Genomic DNA, 15,717 nt, shown 5'->3' with positions numbered 1-15,717 from the left:
TCAGCACCGTGGACAGTATCTCAACAGAGAGACTCCTAATTCCATTACTTTATTTCAGCAACGTATCAACTGGGCTTGCTGTGGCCAGCGCAACGGATGGTGATAGGTTTTGTGAACGTTTGGACTCAATGCTAACAGCACCGGACTGGTTAAAGTTGGGGCTGCGAATGGGTAATAGACATTTTTAGATTAATGACGATATTGTATTTGTAGAGTATGGCTGTACAGTATGTTTGAAAGAGTTGCATTGGGATCTGGGCAGTTATCCACATACTTGACCAGTGGAGTTTATGCTGAGCGGTAATACTTCCTGGAATAGTGACATAATTGAATTTAGCACTGTAATCTCCAATGCATGTTAATAACCAGCGGAATCACTGAACTGCAATCACCATGCATTCGGTAAACTAGCAGATCATTAACGAGGCTGGGACTAGTTCCGTACGACCCTATCCACCAGGTGTCACTTAGTGAATTTAATAATGAACAGCTTCAGGCTTTGTAAAACGGCAGATATGTTATTGAATTCGACACTCTCTTCTCCACCGGAAAGGTTTTGGTAAAGATAAAATCGCCGCCCTGCTCTTAAAATAGTGCCCTAGTAAGGCTCCGACATAATCGGCCCCTCTTCCTGTTCAAACCCGTCACTTTGAATGATCTCATGGTGGATTGAATGACACTGAAGTCCTGTTTTTTTCTCTTGTATTTCCCTTGCAGAGTTGAAGTGGTAATCGTTCGTCATCAACATGCACAATAACGGCGATGGCTCGCTCTCTCCTCGGGAAAGCTGCACAAATGGTTGCGGCCAGCGGAACGTGCCTGCAGTCTGCCCAAGGCCGGACAGTGGCGCCGAGTGTACTGCTGAAGAAGACCCCAAGAAAATGGAACCGACGCTGGTGGTGAAAAAGGCCAACCGAGAAATACTGGACCACGAACGGAAAAGACGAGTCGAGCTCAAATGCATGGAGCTCCACGAGATGATGGAGGAACAAGGGTAAGTGTGCTGGGTGCATTCATGCTGCACACTGGGCTGGTATAGGGGGAATCCCGAAAACCAAGTGCAGACAATACGTTCAAATGATAACGTTTTCCCCACCCATTTTCTGGGCAGCATTGATTTTTAAAAAGAAAAGTTTGGGCCACACTTTCCGAACAGCTTGTTGTCCGAAATAACTCCTGAGTTAAACCCAACCGTAGCTGGAGATGCACGGTAAATCCACATTAAATCCTCCAGGTGAATGTTTACACTGGACCTTTCAGAGTAATTCCATTTAATTCACACCAGGGACAGAATCACAATGTTTCTATTGGATTCTTTTGATAAGAGATAACTCAAATTTGTTCAAACGTCTGCCTCGGTTCATATTGTTGCTGGGCAACTGAATTCTAATTAGCACCGCTGATGGGAGATTTGTAAAGAGAGCGTGTTCAGTTGGGACAGTTTGGCAATTTCCGGTAAACTGACATTCAAGGACTTATTTTTTTTTCTAAAGCACTTTATTACATCCTCTGAGAGGTATTTATCTCAACATTGTACGGTCTGTGTAATATGTCATAGAGTTGAAGGAGAGGGAGAAAAATACAAAGACCAGGCTCTGTAGAATGTGAATTGTACTTTGGTTCCTACAATGTGTTGGGTTAAGAGTTCCTTTCAGTTGGTTGATTGGAAGTTCCGAGTTTACTGTCGCCAAGTCAGTGTTGTGTTCGATTGAAACCGTCCTTGTTCATTAAAGCATGAAGCAATTGCTTGTGATTTAATATTTAGTTAAACAGTACGTAGGAGTGCCAACTGTATTACTTTGAATTGCATGATGGTTGAATCAGTTATTAAACTTCAATTTAATTACCATGCATTTTTTCCTGTACCTACTGCCCGGCAGAAAACAAAGAAATCTTTAAAAATAAAATAGTCCTGCGAATTAATTGTTCGTCCAATCCTGTTTCTTACAAATAAATAGTAAACTCAGACAAAATGAAGGAAGGAAAGTGAAAATAAAGCTGTACCACAAAGAATTCCCCACTGGCCTTCCGCAGCATGTGATGGTTTCATTGTGGGTGCCACAGATTGCTAATTAAAACAGCAGCAATTTTAAAGAACTATTCTAATTAACTCTTGATGCCCTGGCAACTTTATGATTTATTGCACAATTAGAGGCCTGACTCTATTGCATTCATCTCCTTTAGATCTAAGGGTTGGAAGCATAAGGGTACGTCATCTCCAATTCCCTTCAATTGATTTCTTTCCTCCTTTGGGGTTCCTGATTTTCACTGGGTGGTATGGCCATTACATCTTAAAAACTGGGGAAATTGAAGGACTGAAGTAATTTGCAATTCACCCACGGTATTGGTGAAAGTGTTTAGAACGGCTTGACACTCTAAATGACGTTTTCTTGAATATTATTTCTTACTCTATTCTTTTCAAAATATGCAAAATCTCATCCTGCTTGTTCACTGTTGTAGGTAATATCCCCAGGCATGGAATCTAAATAAATGTAAAAGTATTTAAATATTTTTCAAGAAGAATATTAATGGAAATCTTTGTCTCAATGCTATGTTGTGAATAGATTATTCAATTGAACACATAACTCTGCGTACCTAGTGGCATAGTACTAATTGACTATTTCCTTCTGCATTTTCAACACCCGAGACAGAAGATGTTGTTGCTTATCAGTGGTTAGCAGGGCTTCATTGTGATAGAGTGCATAAATTCAAGTTTTTTTTCTTCTATTATTACTATTCATTCATTTGCATCTAAAACATCGAACTTATAGTTTTAGCTTTAATTTGGTTTTAACAAGTTAAAATTACATGGCAGAACAGCCTTTCTCATTTGCGTTAATCTACAGGGTGGGACACCATGCAATTCTTCAACTTGGGTAAGAAGGACTTTGTTTGGTTTAGTTGAATCACAATAATTGAATGATTGCACCACAGAAGAAGGCCATTTGGCCCATCTTATCAGTGCTGGCTCTTGGAAGAAGCAGTTTACTTAGGCGGGGACGCCTTCTCCCTGTAACCCTGTACATTCTTTCTTTTCGGATAATATTTCAATTCCCTCTTCAATACCTTTTCATCACCTCTTCATCATCTGAAGTAGCGCATTCCAGACCTAAATGTTTACTGCATGAAAAAGGTTTTCCTCATGTTGCCATTATTTCTTTTGCTATTTACCTTAAATCTGTGCCCTCTGGCTCTCAATCCTTTTCATCAATGGGACCAGTTTCTACTGATCTACTTAGTCCAGCTCCCTCATGATTTTGAATATCTCCATCAAATCTTCTCTCAACTTTCTTTTCTCCAAGAAGCACAGCCCCCATTTCTCCAATCTATCTACTTAACTGAAGTTTCTCATCCCTGGAAAGATTCTCCTGATTTTTTTCTGAACTCTCTCTAATACTTTTACATCCTTCTGAAAGTGTGGTAGCCAGAACCGGACACAACCAGAATGTACAGGTTTAGCATAACTTCCATGGTTTTGTATTTCATGCTTCTCTTGCTAAAACCCAGGATGCCGTATCCTTTATTAACTCCTCTCTCAACCTGTCCTGCCACCTTCAATGAGTTATGCCTATATACACTCCGGTCTCTGCTGCTACACACCTTTACAATTGTACCCTTTTATTTTCCATCATTCAGAAATAAGTACCCACTAATTCCAAAAATCACGTACTGTGATAGTCCATATAGGCCTGCCTCCTTGCCTTGCTATAAGCCTGTGGAATAGTGTCCCTCAAGCTATATGTAACCAATTGTCTCTGAATTGGGAAGTGATGGCTATGGCCCTAATTGATCACTAATTTACCTAATTTCAAAGTCTGAAACTATTGTGTAATGCTGAAACTTGGGTGTGCCTTGAGATTAAAATTAGATTCACATATTTAGCTGGTTTCACCCAAATTTGTCCCACATAGCAGTCTCCATGTTTATGCTACCAAAATTAATCACCTCACACCTCTCTGCATTAAATTTCATCTGCCACTTGTCTGCCCATTCCACCAACCTGGTTCGTTTATTTTCTGAAGGTCTACACAATCTTCATTTCAGTTCACAATACTTTTGAATTTTGTATCATTTTGAAGTTGTGCCCTGTACGCCAAGTTCTAGGCTGCTAATATATGATGGAGAGCAAGGGCCCTAACACCTACTCCTGGGGAACACCAGTATAAACCTTCCTCCAGTCTAAAATATTACTGTTAACTGCTATTCTTTTGCATTCATGTTGCTACTGTCACTTTTATTCCATGAGCTCTAACTTTGCTTTCAAGTCTGTTGTGCAACAGTTTATCAAATGCTTTTTGGCAGTCTATTTATACCACATCAACAGCATTACCACCATCAACCTTTTCTGTTACTTCATCAAAAAATTCAAACAAGTTAACCAAACATGATTTTCCCTCAACAAATCTATACTGGTTTTCCTTAATTAGCCTGCATTTGCTCAAGTGACTATTAAGTTTATCCCAAATTTTCAGTTCTAGATGCTATTCCAAAACCAAGGTTAAACTGTCTGACCTACAGTTGCTAGGTTTAGCTTTACACCTTTTTTTGAACAAGGTATAACAGTTACAATTCTTCAGTCTGGCACCATCATTGTGTCTAAAGAAAATTGGAAAATTATGGCCAGTGGCTCTGCAATATCTATTCCTGCTTCCCACCCAGTTCTGGTGCTTTAGCAACTTTCATAGAATCCCTACAGTACAGAAGGAGACCATTTGGCCCATCGAGTCTGTACCGACCACAATCCCACCCAGGCCCTATTCCCGGAACCCCATACATTTACTTTGCTAATCTCCCTGATACTAGGGTCAATTGAGCATGGCCAATCAGCCTAACCCGCACATCTTGGACTGTGTGAGGAAACTGGTGCACCCGGAGGAAACCCACGCAGACACGGAGAGAACGTGCAGAGTCCGCACAGACAGTGACCTGAGGCCGGAATTGAACCTGGGACCCTGGCGCTGTGAGGCAGCAGTGCTAATCATGCAAACATGCCGCTCTTTTAAATAACTTTAAGTGCAGACATCCTATCCAATAACGCCTTTTCAATTTTAAACCCATCAAGTGTCTGAACTATCTCCTTCACCACGATCTGCTTGCACAGCATTTTCACCTTTGGTAAAGACAGATGCAAAGTATTAATTTAATACTTCAGCCATGACCCTTGCCTCCATCCGTAAATCATCCTTTTGCTAGCTAATGGCCCCCACTCCTCCTTCAACCACTCTTTTACCATTTATGTGCCTACAGAAAACCTTTGGATTCTCTTTCATGTTAACTGCCAGTCCCTTCTCATACTCTGCCTTTGCTTCTCTTATCTGCTTGGCCAATTCCTCTCTAAACCTTCTATTTTCACTATTTAAAGCCAGCAATTTAGTGTTTGGACACCAAGCTGAAAGAGCAAAAGACCTGAGAACTGTGAAGCTGCCATGTAATAAATTCAGCTAATGTTAATCAGTCAAATGTAGTGCACTTGTTACTGCTCTACAATTTAGTATAATCTGCTGTATTACAGGCATTAAATATGTGCATATTAGTTTAATGCTGCATCATAGTGAAACTTTCCTGAACCATTTGATGTATTGCTATACCCTTTTCCGCTGGTATGGGTTCCATTCAGTAGCTTGTTGCCCAGGCAGGATTTGAACCTCTCTTGCAAAATGCAACTGGTTATTTTCCATCCAGATTCTCCCATTCTCTCCCTCTTATGAAGATGCTGGCTCCTTAGTGGGAAAGCCTACACAGGCTGTCGATGGCTCCAATATCCTAGTACCAGGCCAATCAATGATTATAGAATGTGGTAAGGAAGTATGGCATATTTTGGAAAAATTCTGATCCTGTCTCACCAAACTACATCCATTCAAAATCTACGTAACTGTATAAAACCTCTGAGTTTTTTTAAATTTTTGTGTATCTCCTTTAGCTTAATGAGCAGCACCTCAAAGTAATAAGATGTAGGTTTTCACCAGCAGTTTTCTAGCCGATGAGCTATGGTCCTTAGTTGTTGTCACCCGTTAATGAGGACATTTATTCAGCAAGGAATTTTTTCAAGCACCAATGAATTCCCATTGGATTAAGATCAGTACTAATGGATTTTGCTTCATGCAGATGGTTTGCTATACAGGATAATTCAAATCCCATCAGGTGGAACACTTGGTTTACATTTTCAAGCCATAGTTATTGACTCCTAAATAAGTTAGTACTTGATATCAGGCTAAAGTTTTGGAAAGTAGCCGTAAGAATTTTTATGATCACTGCTGTATCAGACAGATTTGGGTGAAAACAGTTCTATACACGCCTCTGATTTTTATGTTAAAGTGTTTGTAAGTTTCTGACTCCACAGAGAATGTGTTGTACAATATGTGAATGTTACAGCATTAGCTTCAGATTTTGGAACTAGGTAATTAGCTATAATCCAGAAAGCAGCATAGGCATCGTTCTTCATTGGAGAAACAATCAGTTATATATAGCTTGAGGGGCACCATTACATAAGCTTGGGGCAAGATGAGAAGGCAGGACTCCATGAACTACCACAGTGGATGGATTTTGGAATTAAAAGAGGATTATTTCCGGATGAAACCACCAAAGTGGCTAGATTCATTTTTGTTTGAGCCAGCCAAGTTCTAACTTATGGAAATCATAGAATCCCTATAGTGCAGAAGGAGGCCATTTGGCCCATCGAAACTACACCAACCACAATCCCACCCACCCCACGTATTTACCCTGTTAATCCCCCTGACACTAAGGGTCAATTTAGCATGGCCAATCAACCTAATCCACACATCTTTGGACTGTGGGAGGAAACCGGAATACCCGGAGGAAACTCATGCAAATGAGTCCCCTTTTTGAAGGTTTGAAAAAAAACGGTGGAAAGAACCACGCAAACTGTTTCTGTTTGTCCAGCATATCGTGCTGGATACATCAAAGGCAAGAGTGATCCCTGCCATTGCCCCCTTTAAATACCAAATGCTGCAACCTATATAGTATTGACTGAAATCAGGAAGGGTCCTTAAGTGGAGGACATAGATTTTAGCTAATTTACAAAAGATCCAGAAGGGAGATGAGGAGAAATTGTTTAATGCAATTGGAATGCACAGCCTGAAGGTGGAAGTAGATTAAACAATGGTTTTAAAAGTGGACATGGATAGATACTTGAGAAAGAGAAATCTTTGTTTAAAAGTTTATTTCTTAGTCACAAGTAAGACTTACATTAACAGTGCAATGAGGTTACTGTGAAATTCCCCTAGTTTCCACACAGGTGCCTGTTCAGGTCAATGCAACTAACCAGCAGGTCTTTCAGACTATGGGAGGAAACCGGAGCACCTGGAGGAAACCCACGCAGACATGGGGAGAATGTGCAAACTCCACACAGACAGTGACCCAAGCTGGGAATCGAACCTGGGTCCCTGGCACTGTGAGGCAGCAGTGCTAAACACTGTGCCACCGTGCTTTGAACTGTTGGGAAAGCACAGGGGACTGGGATAAATTGGATAGCTCTTTCAAAGTGCTAGCACAGACATGATGGGCTCATTGGCCATTCAATGATGTGCGATTCAATGATGAGTATCGTTGGTAATTTTGTGTGTTCCATTGTACAAATGTAACATTTGTTCCATGAAAGTTATATTTAATACTTGATTTTAAAATATTTCCGCAAGTGTGTGCTCAATTATCATATAGAGCCGTGAATCTATATGTAATACTAGGCTTGCATTTGACAATAAAGGGGATGTAAACATATCCAATTTAGCAAACCATTTTTTAGATTGTAAAGTTGCACATGACATTCTGCTATTTAAGGAAGTTGACAGTGGGAAACCAGGGAATTATAGAGTAGTTAGCCTAACACCTGTTGCTAGGAAATTGCTAGAGTCTGTATTTAAGGATCATAGAAATCATAGAAACCCTACAGTACAGAAAGAGGCCATTCAGCCCATCGAGTCTGCACCGACCACAATCCCAACCAGGCCCTACCCCCATATCCCTACATATTTACCCACCAATCCCTCTAACCTACGCATCTCAGGACACTAAGGGCAATTTTTAGCATGGCCAATCAACCTAACCCGCACATCTTTGGACTGTGGGAGGAAACGGAGCACCCGGAGGAAACCCACGCAGACACGAGGAGAATGTACAAGGATAACGTGACTAAACACCATAAGAGCTAATCAGAGAACCAGCACACATTTATAAAGTGTAGGTCATGTCTGACAAACGTGATTGATTTTTTTTGAAGAGGTAAATAAAGTAGCAGACAGGGGAGTGTCTGTAATAAAGATGGAAAATTCTAGAAAAAATTCAGCAGGTCTGGCAGCATCTGTGGAGAGAGAAAAACAGAGGTAACATTTTGAGTCTGTGTGACACTTCGACAGAGCTGAAAGGGAGAAATGTGATGGGTTTTACACTATTTAAGGGGAGGGGTGGAGTAGGTGGAGCAAAATAGGTCATGGATAGGTGGGAGCTCAGGAGAGATTTGACAAAGATGTCATGGACACAAGACAAAGAGAATGGTTAGGGTAGTGTTAAAAACTTAAGACTGGTGCTAATGGTGGCATAAAGGTCAGATAGGTCACATGTTGATAGCAGAATAAAGGTCAGCACTTTCGGAAATCAAAACATAAAAACAAGATACAATCTGCACTTGTGGGGAGAGGGGGTTGGGGAAAAATATATCCAAATGAAGTTCATGGTCTGAAATTATTGAACTCAATTTTAAGTCCAGAAAACTGTGAAGCGCCTAATTGGAAGATGAGATGATGTTCCTCCAGTTTGCATTGGGCTTCACTGGACCCTTGTAGTTGGCCAAGGACAGAAACATAAGCATGAGAGCAAGATGGTGAATTGAAATGGAAAGCAACAGGAAGATCAGAGTCATGCTTCTGGACTGAGAAAAGGTGTTCCGCAAAGTGGTCACCGAGCTTGCGTTTAGCCTCCCCAATGTAGAGGAGACCACATTGTGAGCAGCAAATACAGTCGACTGAATTGAAAGAAGTGGATCATGGCTTCACCTGGAAGGCGTGTTTATAATAGGTAGATATCCATTTCCCAAATCAGGCAGCAGATGACTTTCTGTGGTTCATAACTGTTTTATTGTTATATTATACTTCAGTACAAATACCAGTTTATACTCTTCTCTTCTGGATCCTGTCCAGAAGCAACCCTCCCACTGAGGAAAAACTCAGCTCTTAAGTACATGATTTAATGAGCATCACCTGCCCTCAACTCACTCCATAGAGTGTCCTAGTTTACTCGATAAGAGACCTGCACTTCTAACATCACCTTAGATGATAAGAGTGGAGGTAAAGGGGCAGGTGTCACACCTCCTACGATTGTATGGGAAGGTGCAGGGATAAGGGGATGAGATGTTGGAGGTAATAGGTTGCTTATTATAGGGGAATGTCTATGGCTGTTATTTATCTGAACTTCCAGAAGTCATTTGATAAAGTCCCTCATAAGAGACTGTTAACTAAATGTGGAATTGAAGGCAAATTATTGACCTGGTTAGGAAATTGACTGAGTGGCAGGAGACAGTGAGTCAGAATAATGGTCCAATAATCTATTCGGCAGGACATGGTTGGTGGGGTCCCACAAGGATCTGTGTTGAACACTCAACTATTCGCTATATTTCTTAACTTAGATGATTGAATAGAATGCCACAAATCTAAAATCGCTGATAACACAAATTAAGGCGACATTGTAATCAGTGTAGCAAGAAGTATAAAATTACAAATGGGTATTGATAGACTAAGTAAATTGACAAAACTGTGGAAAATAGGTTTCAACATAGACAAATTTGAGGTAATCCAGTTTGGATGTAAAAAGGATAGAACAAGATACAGGGCGGCACGGTAGCACAGTGATTAGCACTGCTGCTTCACAATACCAGGGACCCGGGTTCAATTCCTGGCTTGGGTCACCATCTATGTGGAGTTTACATGTTCTCCCCATGTCTGTGTGGGTTTCCTCCAGGTGCTCCGGTTTCCCCCCACAGTACAAAGATGTGCGGGTTCGGTGAATTGGCCATGCTAAATTGCCCCTTAGTGTCAGGGGGACTAGCTAGGGTAAATGCATGGGGTTATGGCGTTAGGGCCTGGGTGGAATTGTGATCGGTGCAGACTTGATGGGCCGAATGGCCTCCTTCTGCACTGTAGGGATTCGATATGGCAAAATCTAAAAAAAATAGAAGCAGATCTTTCAGGAGCAAAATTAGGAAACATGCCTGCACAGATGGTAGAAATTTGAGATTTTATTCCACAAATAGCAATTTGCGCTATATCAATTGTTAATTTTAAATCAGACATTGATTTTTTTAAATCAATGATTTTAAGGGTATAGGAAACATCAGGCATTTGGAGTTAGGCCACAGATCAGCCATGATCTCATTGAATGGCCGTATAAACTTGAGGCTAAATAGCCAGTACTAAGTTCCTAGGTCCCAATTGATCTCAGAACTGGGTCTGCTAGGTGGGAATTGTAATGTCCTAACTGTTGGCATTGTGGGTTTGACATGGAAAGAAACAACTTGGTTTACGTATGTAGAAGAGCTGCCCTTTCTCTGCACAGAATACAAAACTGAAAGTAAAACAACAGCCTGAGCACACACCCGAATGACATCACCATCAAGTCATATGATCAGCTCTTAAAGCAACCTTTTAAAAAATAACAGGAATGATGTGAGATTTTGCAGATTCGTTTTTAATAATTAATCATAATTTAAAAACACAATTTTAATTCATTTCTGGGATGTGAGCATGCAAGGCCATCATTTATTACCATTCCTAATTGCCATTGAGAAGATGGTAGTAAGTTGTCGCCTTGAACCGCTGCAGTCCATTTAGTGTAGGTGCACTCAATGCTGTTAGGAAGGGAGTCCCAGGACTCTGAGACAGTGAAGGGACGGCAATATAGTTCCAAGTCAGGATAGTGTGTGGCTTGGAGGGCAACATGCAGGTGAAAGTGTTCCCTTGCATCTGCTGCCCTTGCCATTGTAGTGGTAGAGGTTGATGGGTTTGGAAGGTGCGATCAATGGAGCTTTGGTGAGTCGCTGCAGTGCATCTTTTATTTGGTGTACACTGCATTAGTGGTGGAGGATCTTATTAAATGGTGGATCATGCTCAAGGGGCTGACTGGCCTAGTCCTGCTCCTTGTTTGTATGTTAAGATAGTGGGTGGGGTGCCTGTAATGTGGGCTCTTTTGTCCACAAAAATATTCAGGTTCTTGAGTGACATTGAAGATGCACTCATTCATATAAGTGGAGAGTCTATCATCATACTCCTGACCTGTGCTTTGCAGCTGATGGGCAGGCTTTGGGGAGTTAGATGCTGAGTTGCTCACTGCAGAATCCTCAGCCTTTGACCTGTTTCTGTAGCCATGACATTTATATGGCTGGTCCTGTTAAGTTTCTGGTTAATCATGGAATCCCTACAGTGAAGAAGAGGCCATTCAGCCCATTGAGTCTGCGCCAACTATCCGACAGAGTATCTTACCAAAGCCCTCTCCCCCACCCTGTAGCTCCCACACATTTACCATGCCTAATCCATCTAACCTACAATCTTGGGACTATAAGAGTCAATTTAGCATGGCCAATTCACCTAACCTACACATCTTTGGACTGTGGGAGGAAATCCGGAGGAACCCACATAAACACAGAACGTGAAAACTCCTCACAGACAGTCACCCAAGGCTGGAATTGAACCCAGGTTCCTGGAGCTGTGAGGCAGCAGTGCTAACTACTGTGTCACCGTGCTTCCCCTAAACGCCCAGGATGTCGTGGTGGGGAATCTAGCGATGCTAATGCTATTAAAGGTAGCAGGGAAATGGTTAGATGCTCTCTTGTTGGCGATGGTTATTTCCTGGCACTTGTGTAGTGTGAATGTTATTTGCCATTTATCAGCCCGAGTCTGAATGCTGTCCAGATCTTGCAATATGTGCGTACAGACAACTACAGACAATTTAACGCAGACAAGTGTGAGATATTGCACATTGGAAGGACAAACCAAAGTAGAACGTACAGGGTAAATGGTAGGACTCTGAAGAGTGCAATTGAACAGAGGGATCTGGGAATACAGGTACAAAATTCCCTAAAAGTGACGTCACAGGTGGATAGGGTCGTAAAGTGTGCCTTTGGTACATTGGCCTTTATAAATCGGAGTATCGAGTATAAAAGTTGGAGTGTTATGGTAAGGTTATATAAGGCATTGGTGAGGCTGAATTTGGAGTATTGTGTACAGTTTTGGTCACCTAGTTACAGGAAGGATGTAAATAAGGTTCACAAGGATGTTGCCGGGACTTGAGAAGCTGAGTTACAGAGAGAGATTGAATAGGTTGGGACTTTATTCCCTGGAGCATAGAAGATTGAGGGGAGATTCGATAGAGGTGTATAAGATTTTGATGGGTATAGATAGAGTGAATGCAAGCAGGCTTTTTCCGCTGAGGCTAGGGGAGAAAAAAAGCAGAGGGCATGGGTTAAGGGTGAAAGGAGAAAAGTTTAAAGGGAATATTAGGGGGGGCTTCTTCACGCAGAGTGGTGGGAGTGTGGAATGCGCTGCCGGATAAAGTGGTAAATGCGGGGTCACTTTTAACATTTAAGAAAAACTTGGACGGGTTCATGGATGAGAGGGGTGTGGAGGGATATGGTCCAAGTGCAGGTCAGTGGGACTAGGCAAAAAATGGTTCGGCACAGACAAGAAGGGCCAAAAGGCCTGTTTCTGAGCTGTAATTTTCTATGGTTCTATGGTTCAGTATCAGTGGAGTTGTGAGTGGTATTGAGCACTCTGCAATCAGCGAACAATGTGGAAAATTACCCAGGTGTGTCTTGTTCTTGGAGGGAAGGTCTTTGATGAAACAACTGAAGATGGTTGGGGAACTCCAGCAGCGATGTCCTGGGATTGAGATGGTTGGTCACCAACAAACCTAACAGTTTTCCTTTGTGCAAGGTATGACTCCAACCAGTGGAGAATTTTCCCCAAATTCCCATTGACTTCAATATTTTTAAGATTACTTGATATGTGTCCCCTGATGGCACTGTTGATCGATGATGACCGGGCAGCAAAGGAGTCTGGGAAGGGTTTTTTAAGCGCGTGAAGTATAAAAGGTAGGCTGCAGTATACAGCGGGCAGCGTCGGGTGTGGGCAGTGGAGTGTGAGCTATAAGACTTTGGCTCACAGGGCTTAGGCTGAAAGGGCGAGCAGGGGTGAGTTGAATTCATTTTTGCACTTTCTACCTGGTACTGGCAAGGTATCTAGAGGGGATGGGTGTGCAGGCAGTGCAATGTTCCTCTTGCACTATGTTTGAGGTGAGGGACGACGACAGTGTCCCTACTGATTACACCTGTGGGAAGTGCACCCATCTGCAGCTCCTCCAAAACCGTGTTAGGGAACTGGAGCTGGAGTTGGATGAACTTAGGATCATCAGGGACGCAGAGATGGCCATAGACACAAGCTTTAGGAATACAGTTACTCCGAGGATTGAAAACAGATGGGTGACGGTGAGAGGGGCTGGGAGGAAGCAGTCAGTGCAGGGATCCCCTGTGGTCGTTCCCCTTAGCAACAAGTATTCCGCTTTGGATACGGTTGAGGGGGATGACATACCAGTGGGGAGCCGCAGTGAGAGGATCTCCAGCACTGTGTCCGTCTCTGTGGCTCGGGAGGGAAAGGGGGAGAGCGGGAGGGCGATAGTTATTGGGGACTCGTTAGTTAGAGGGATAGATAGGAGGTTCTGTGGCAGCAAAAGAGACTCACGGATGGCATGTTGCCTACCGGATGCCAAGGTCCGTGATGTCTCAGACCGTGTTTTCCAGATTCTGAAGGGGGAGGGGAAACAGTCACAAGTCGTGGTGCACATTGGTACCAATGACATAGGTAAGAGAAGGGACGGGGATTTAAAGCAGGAATTTCTGGAGCTGGGCTGGAAGCTGAGAGCCAAGACGAAACATGTGGTCATCTCTGGTACGTTGCCGGTACCACGTGATAGCGAGTTGAGGAACAGGGAGAGAGTGCAGTTAAATATGTGGTTGCAGGGATGGTGTAGGAGGGAGGGTTTCAGATACGTGGATAATTGGAACACGTTCTGGGGAAGGTGGGACCTGTACAAACAGGACGGGGTGCACCTGAACCAGAGGGGCACCAATATCCTCGGAGGGAAATTTGTTACGGCTCTTCAGGGGGGTTTAAACTAATTTGTCAGGGGAGTGGGAAAAGGAGTTGTAGTCCAGAAGTCAGTGAGGGTGGTGAGATATTGGGGAAGGTATCAGGGTCAAGGGTGGGTACTGGTAGACAGGAAGGTGGGTTGAAGTGTGTCTACTTCAATGCAAGGAGCATCCGGAACAAGGTAGATGAACTTGGGGCGTGGATTGGTACTTGGGACTACGATGTTGTGGCCATTACGGAGACGTGGGTAGAACAAGGACAGGAATGGTTGTTGGACCTTCCGGGGTATAGATGTTTCACTAAGTGTAGGGAAGCTGGTAAAAGAGGTGGAGGAGTGGCATTGTTAATCAAGGATAGTTTAACGGCTGCGGAAAGGCACTTCGTGGGGGATCTGCACACTGAGGTAATATGGGCTGAAGTTAGAAATAGGAAAGGAGCGGTCACGTTGCTAGGAGTTTACTATAGGCCCCCAAATAGTAATAGAGATGTGGAGGAAGAAATTGCTAAGCAGATTATGGATATGTGTGGGGGTCACAGGGTAGTTGTCATGGGGGACTTTAACTTTCCAAATATTGATTGGAACCTTTGTAGGTCAAATAGTTTGGATGGGGCAGTTTTTGTGCAGTGTGTGCGGGAGGGTTTCCTGACACAATATGTGGATGGGCCGACTAGAGGTGAGGCCACATTGGATTTGGTACTGGGAAATGAACCGGGCCAAGTGTTAGATTTGGTTGTGGGAGAGCAATTTGGAGATAGTGACCACAATTCGGTGTCTTTTGTTATTGCAATGGAGAGGGGTAGGGCCGTACGGCAGGGCAAGGTTTACAATTGGGGGAGAGGTAATTATGATGCGATTAGGCAAGAATTAGGGGGCATAAGTTGGGAACAGAAACTGTCAGAGAAAGGAACGAATGAAAAGTGGAACTTTTTCAAGGAACAAATACTGGATGTCCTTGATAGGTATGTTCCTGTCAGGCAGGGAGGAAATGGCCGAGTGAGGGAACCATGGTTCACAAAAGAGGTGGAATGTCTTGTGAAAAGGAAGAGGGAAGCTTATGTAGGGATGAGGAAACAAGGTTCAGATGGCTCGATTGAGGGTTACAAGTTAGCAAGGAATGAGCTGAAAAAGGGGCTTAGGAGAGCTAGGAGGGGACATGAGACGTCCTTGGCGGGTCGGATCAAGGAAAACCCCAAGGCTTTTTACTCTTATGTGAGGAATAAAAGAATGACCAGGGTGAGGTTAGGGCCGGTCAAGGACAGTAGTGGGAACTTGTGTATGGAGTCAGTAGAGATAGGCGAGGTGATGAATGAATACTTTTCTTCAGTGTTCACCAAGGAGAGGGGCCATGTTTTTGAGGAAGAGAAGGTGTTACAGGCTAATAGGCTGGAGGAAATAGATGTTCGGAGGGAGGATGTCTTGGCAGTTTTGAATAAACTGAAGGTCGATAAGTCCCCTGGGCCTGATGAAATGTATCCTAGGATTCTGTGGGAGGCAAGGGATGAGATTGCAGAGCCTTTGGCTTTGATCTTTGGGTCCTCGCTGTCCACGGGGATGGTGCCAGAGGACTGG

At 43.1% G+C, this 15,717-nt stretch overlaps 1 protein-coding gene across 1 annotated transcript in view; it reads left to right on the top strand.

Moving 5' to 3' along the window:
* Positions 1-717: 717 nt before the first annotated feature.
* Positions 718-15,717, top strand: part of LOC144502007 (serine/arginine repetitive matrix protein 3-like) — a 164,878-nt gene continuing 149,878 nt past the window's right edge. The window contains exon 1 of the mRNA XM_078226025.1: positions 718-994. Within this exon, the coding sequence (XP_078082151.1) occupies positions 747-994 (248 nt within the window). The 5' untranslated portion in view covers positions 718-746. The remainder of the gene's footprint in view (positions 995-15,717) is intronic.

The sequence above is a fragment of the Mustelus asterias genome, chromosome 12, assembly GCF_964213995.1.
Source record: "Mustelus asterias chromosome 12, sMusAst1.hap1.1, whole genome shotgun sequence".
Taxonomy (NCBI): domain Eukaryota; kingdom Metazoa; phylum Chordata; class Chondrichthyes; order Carcharhiniformes; family Triakidae; genus Mustelus; species Mustelus asterias.
This window is presented reverse-complemented; position numbering and strand designations above follow the sequence as displayed.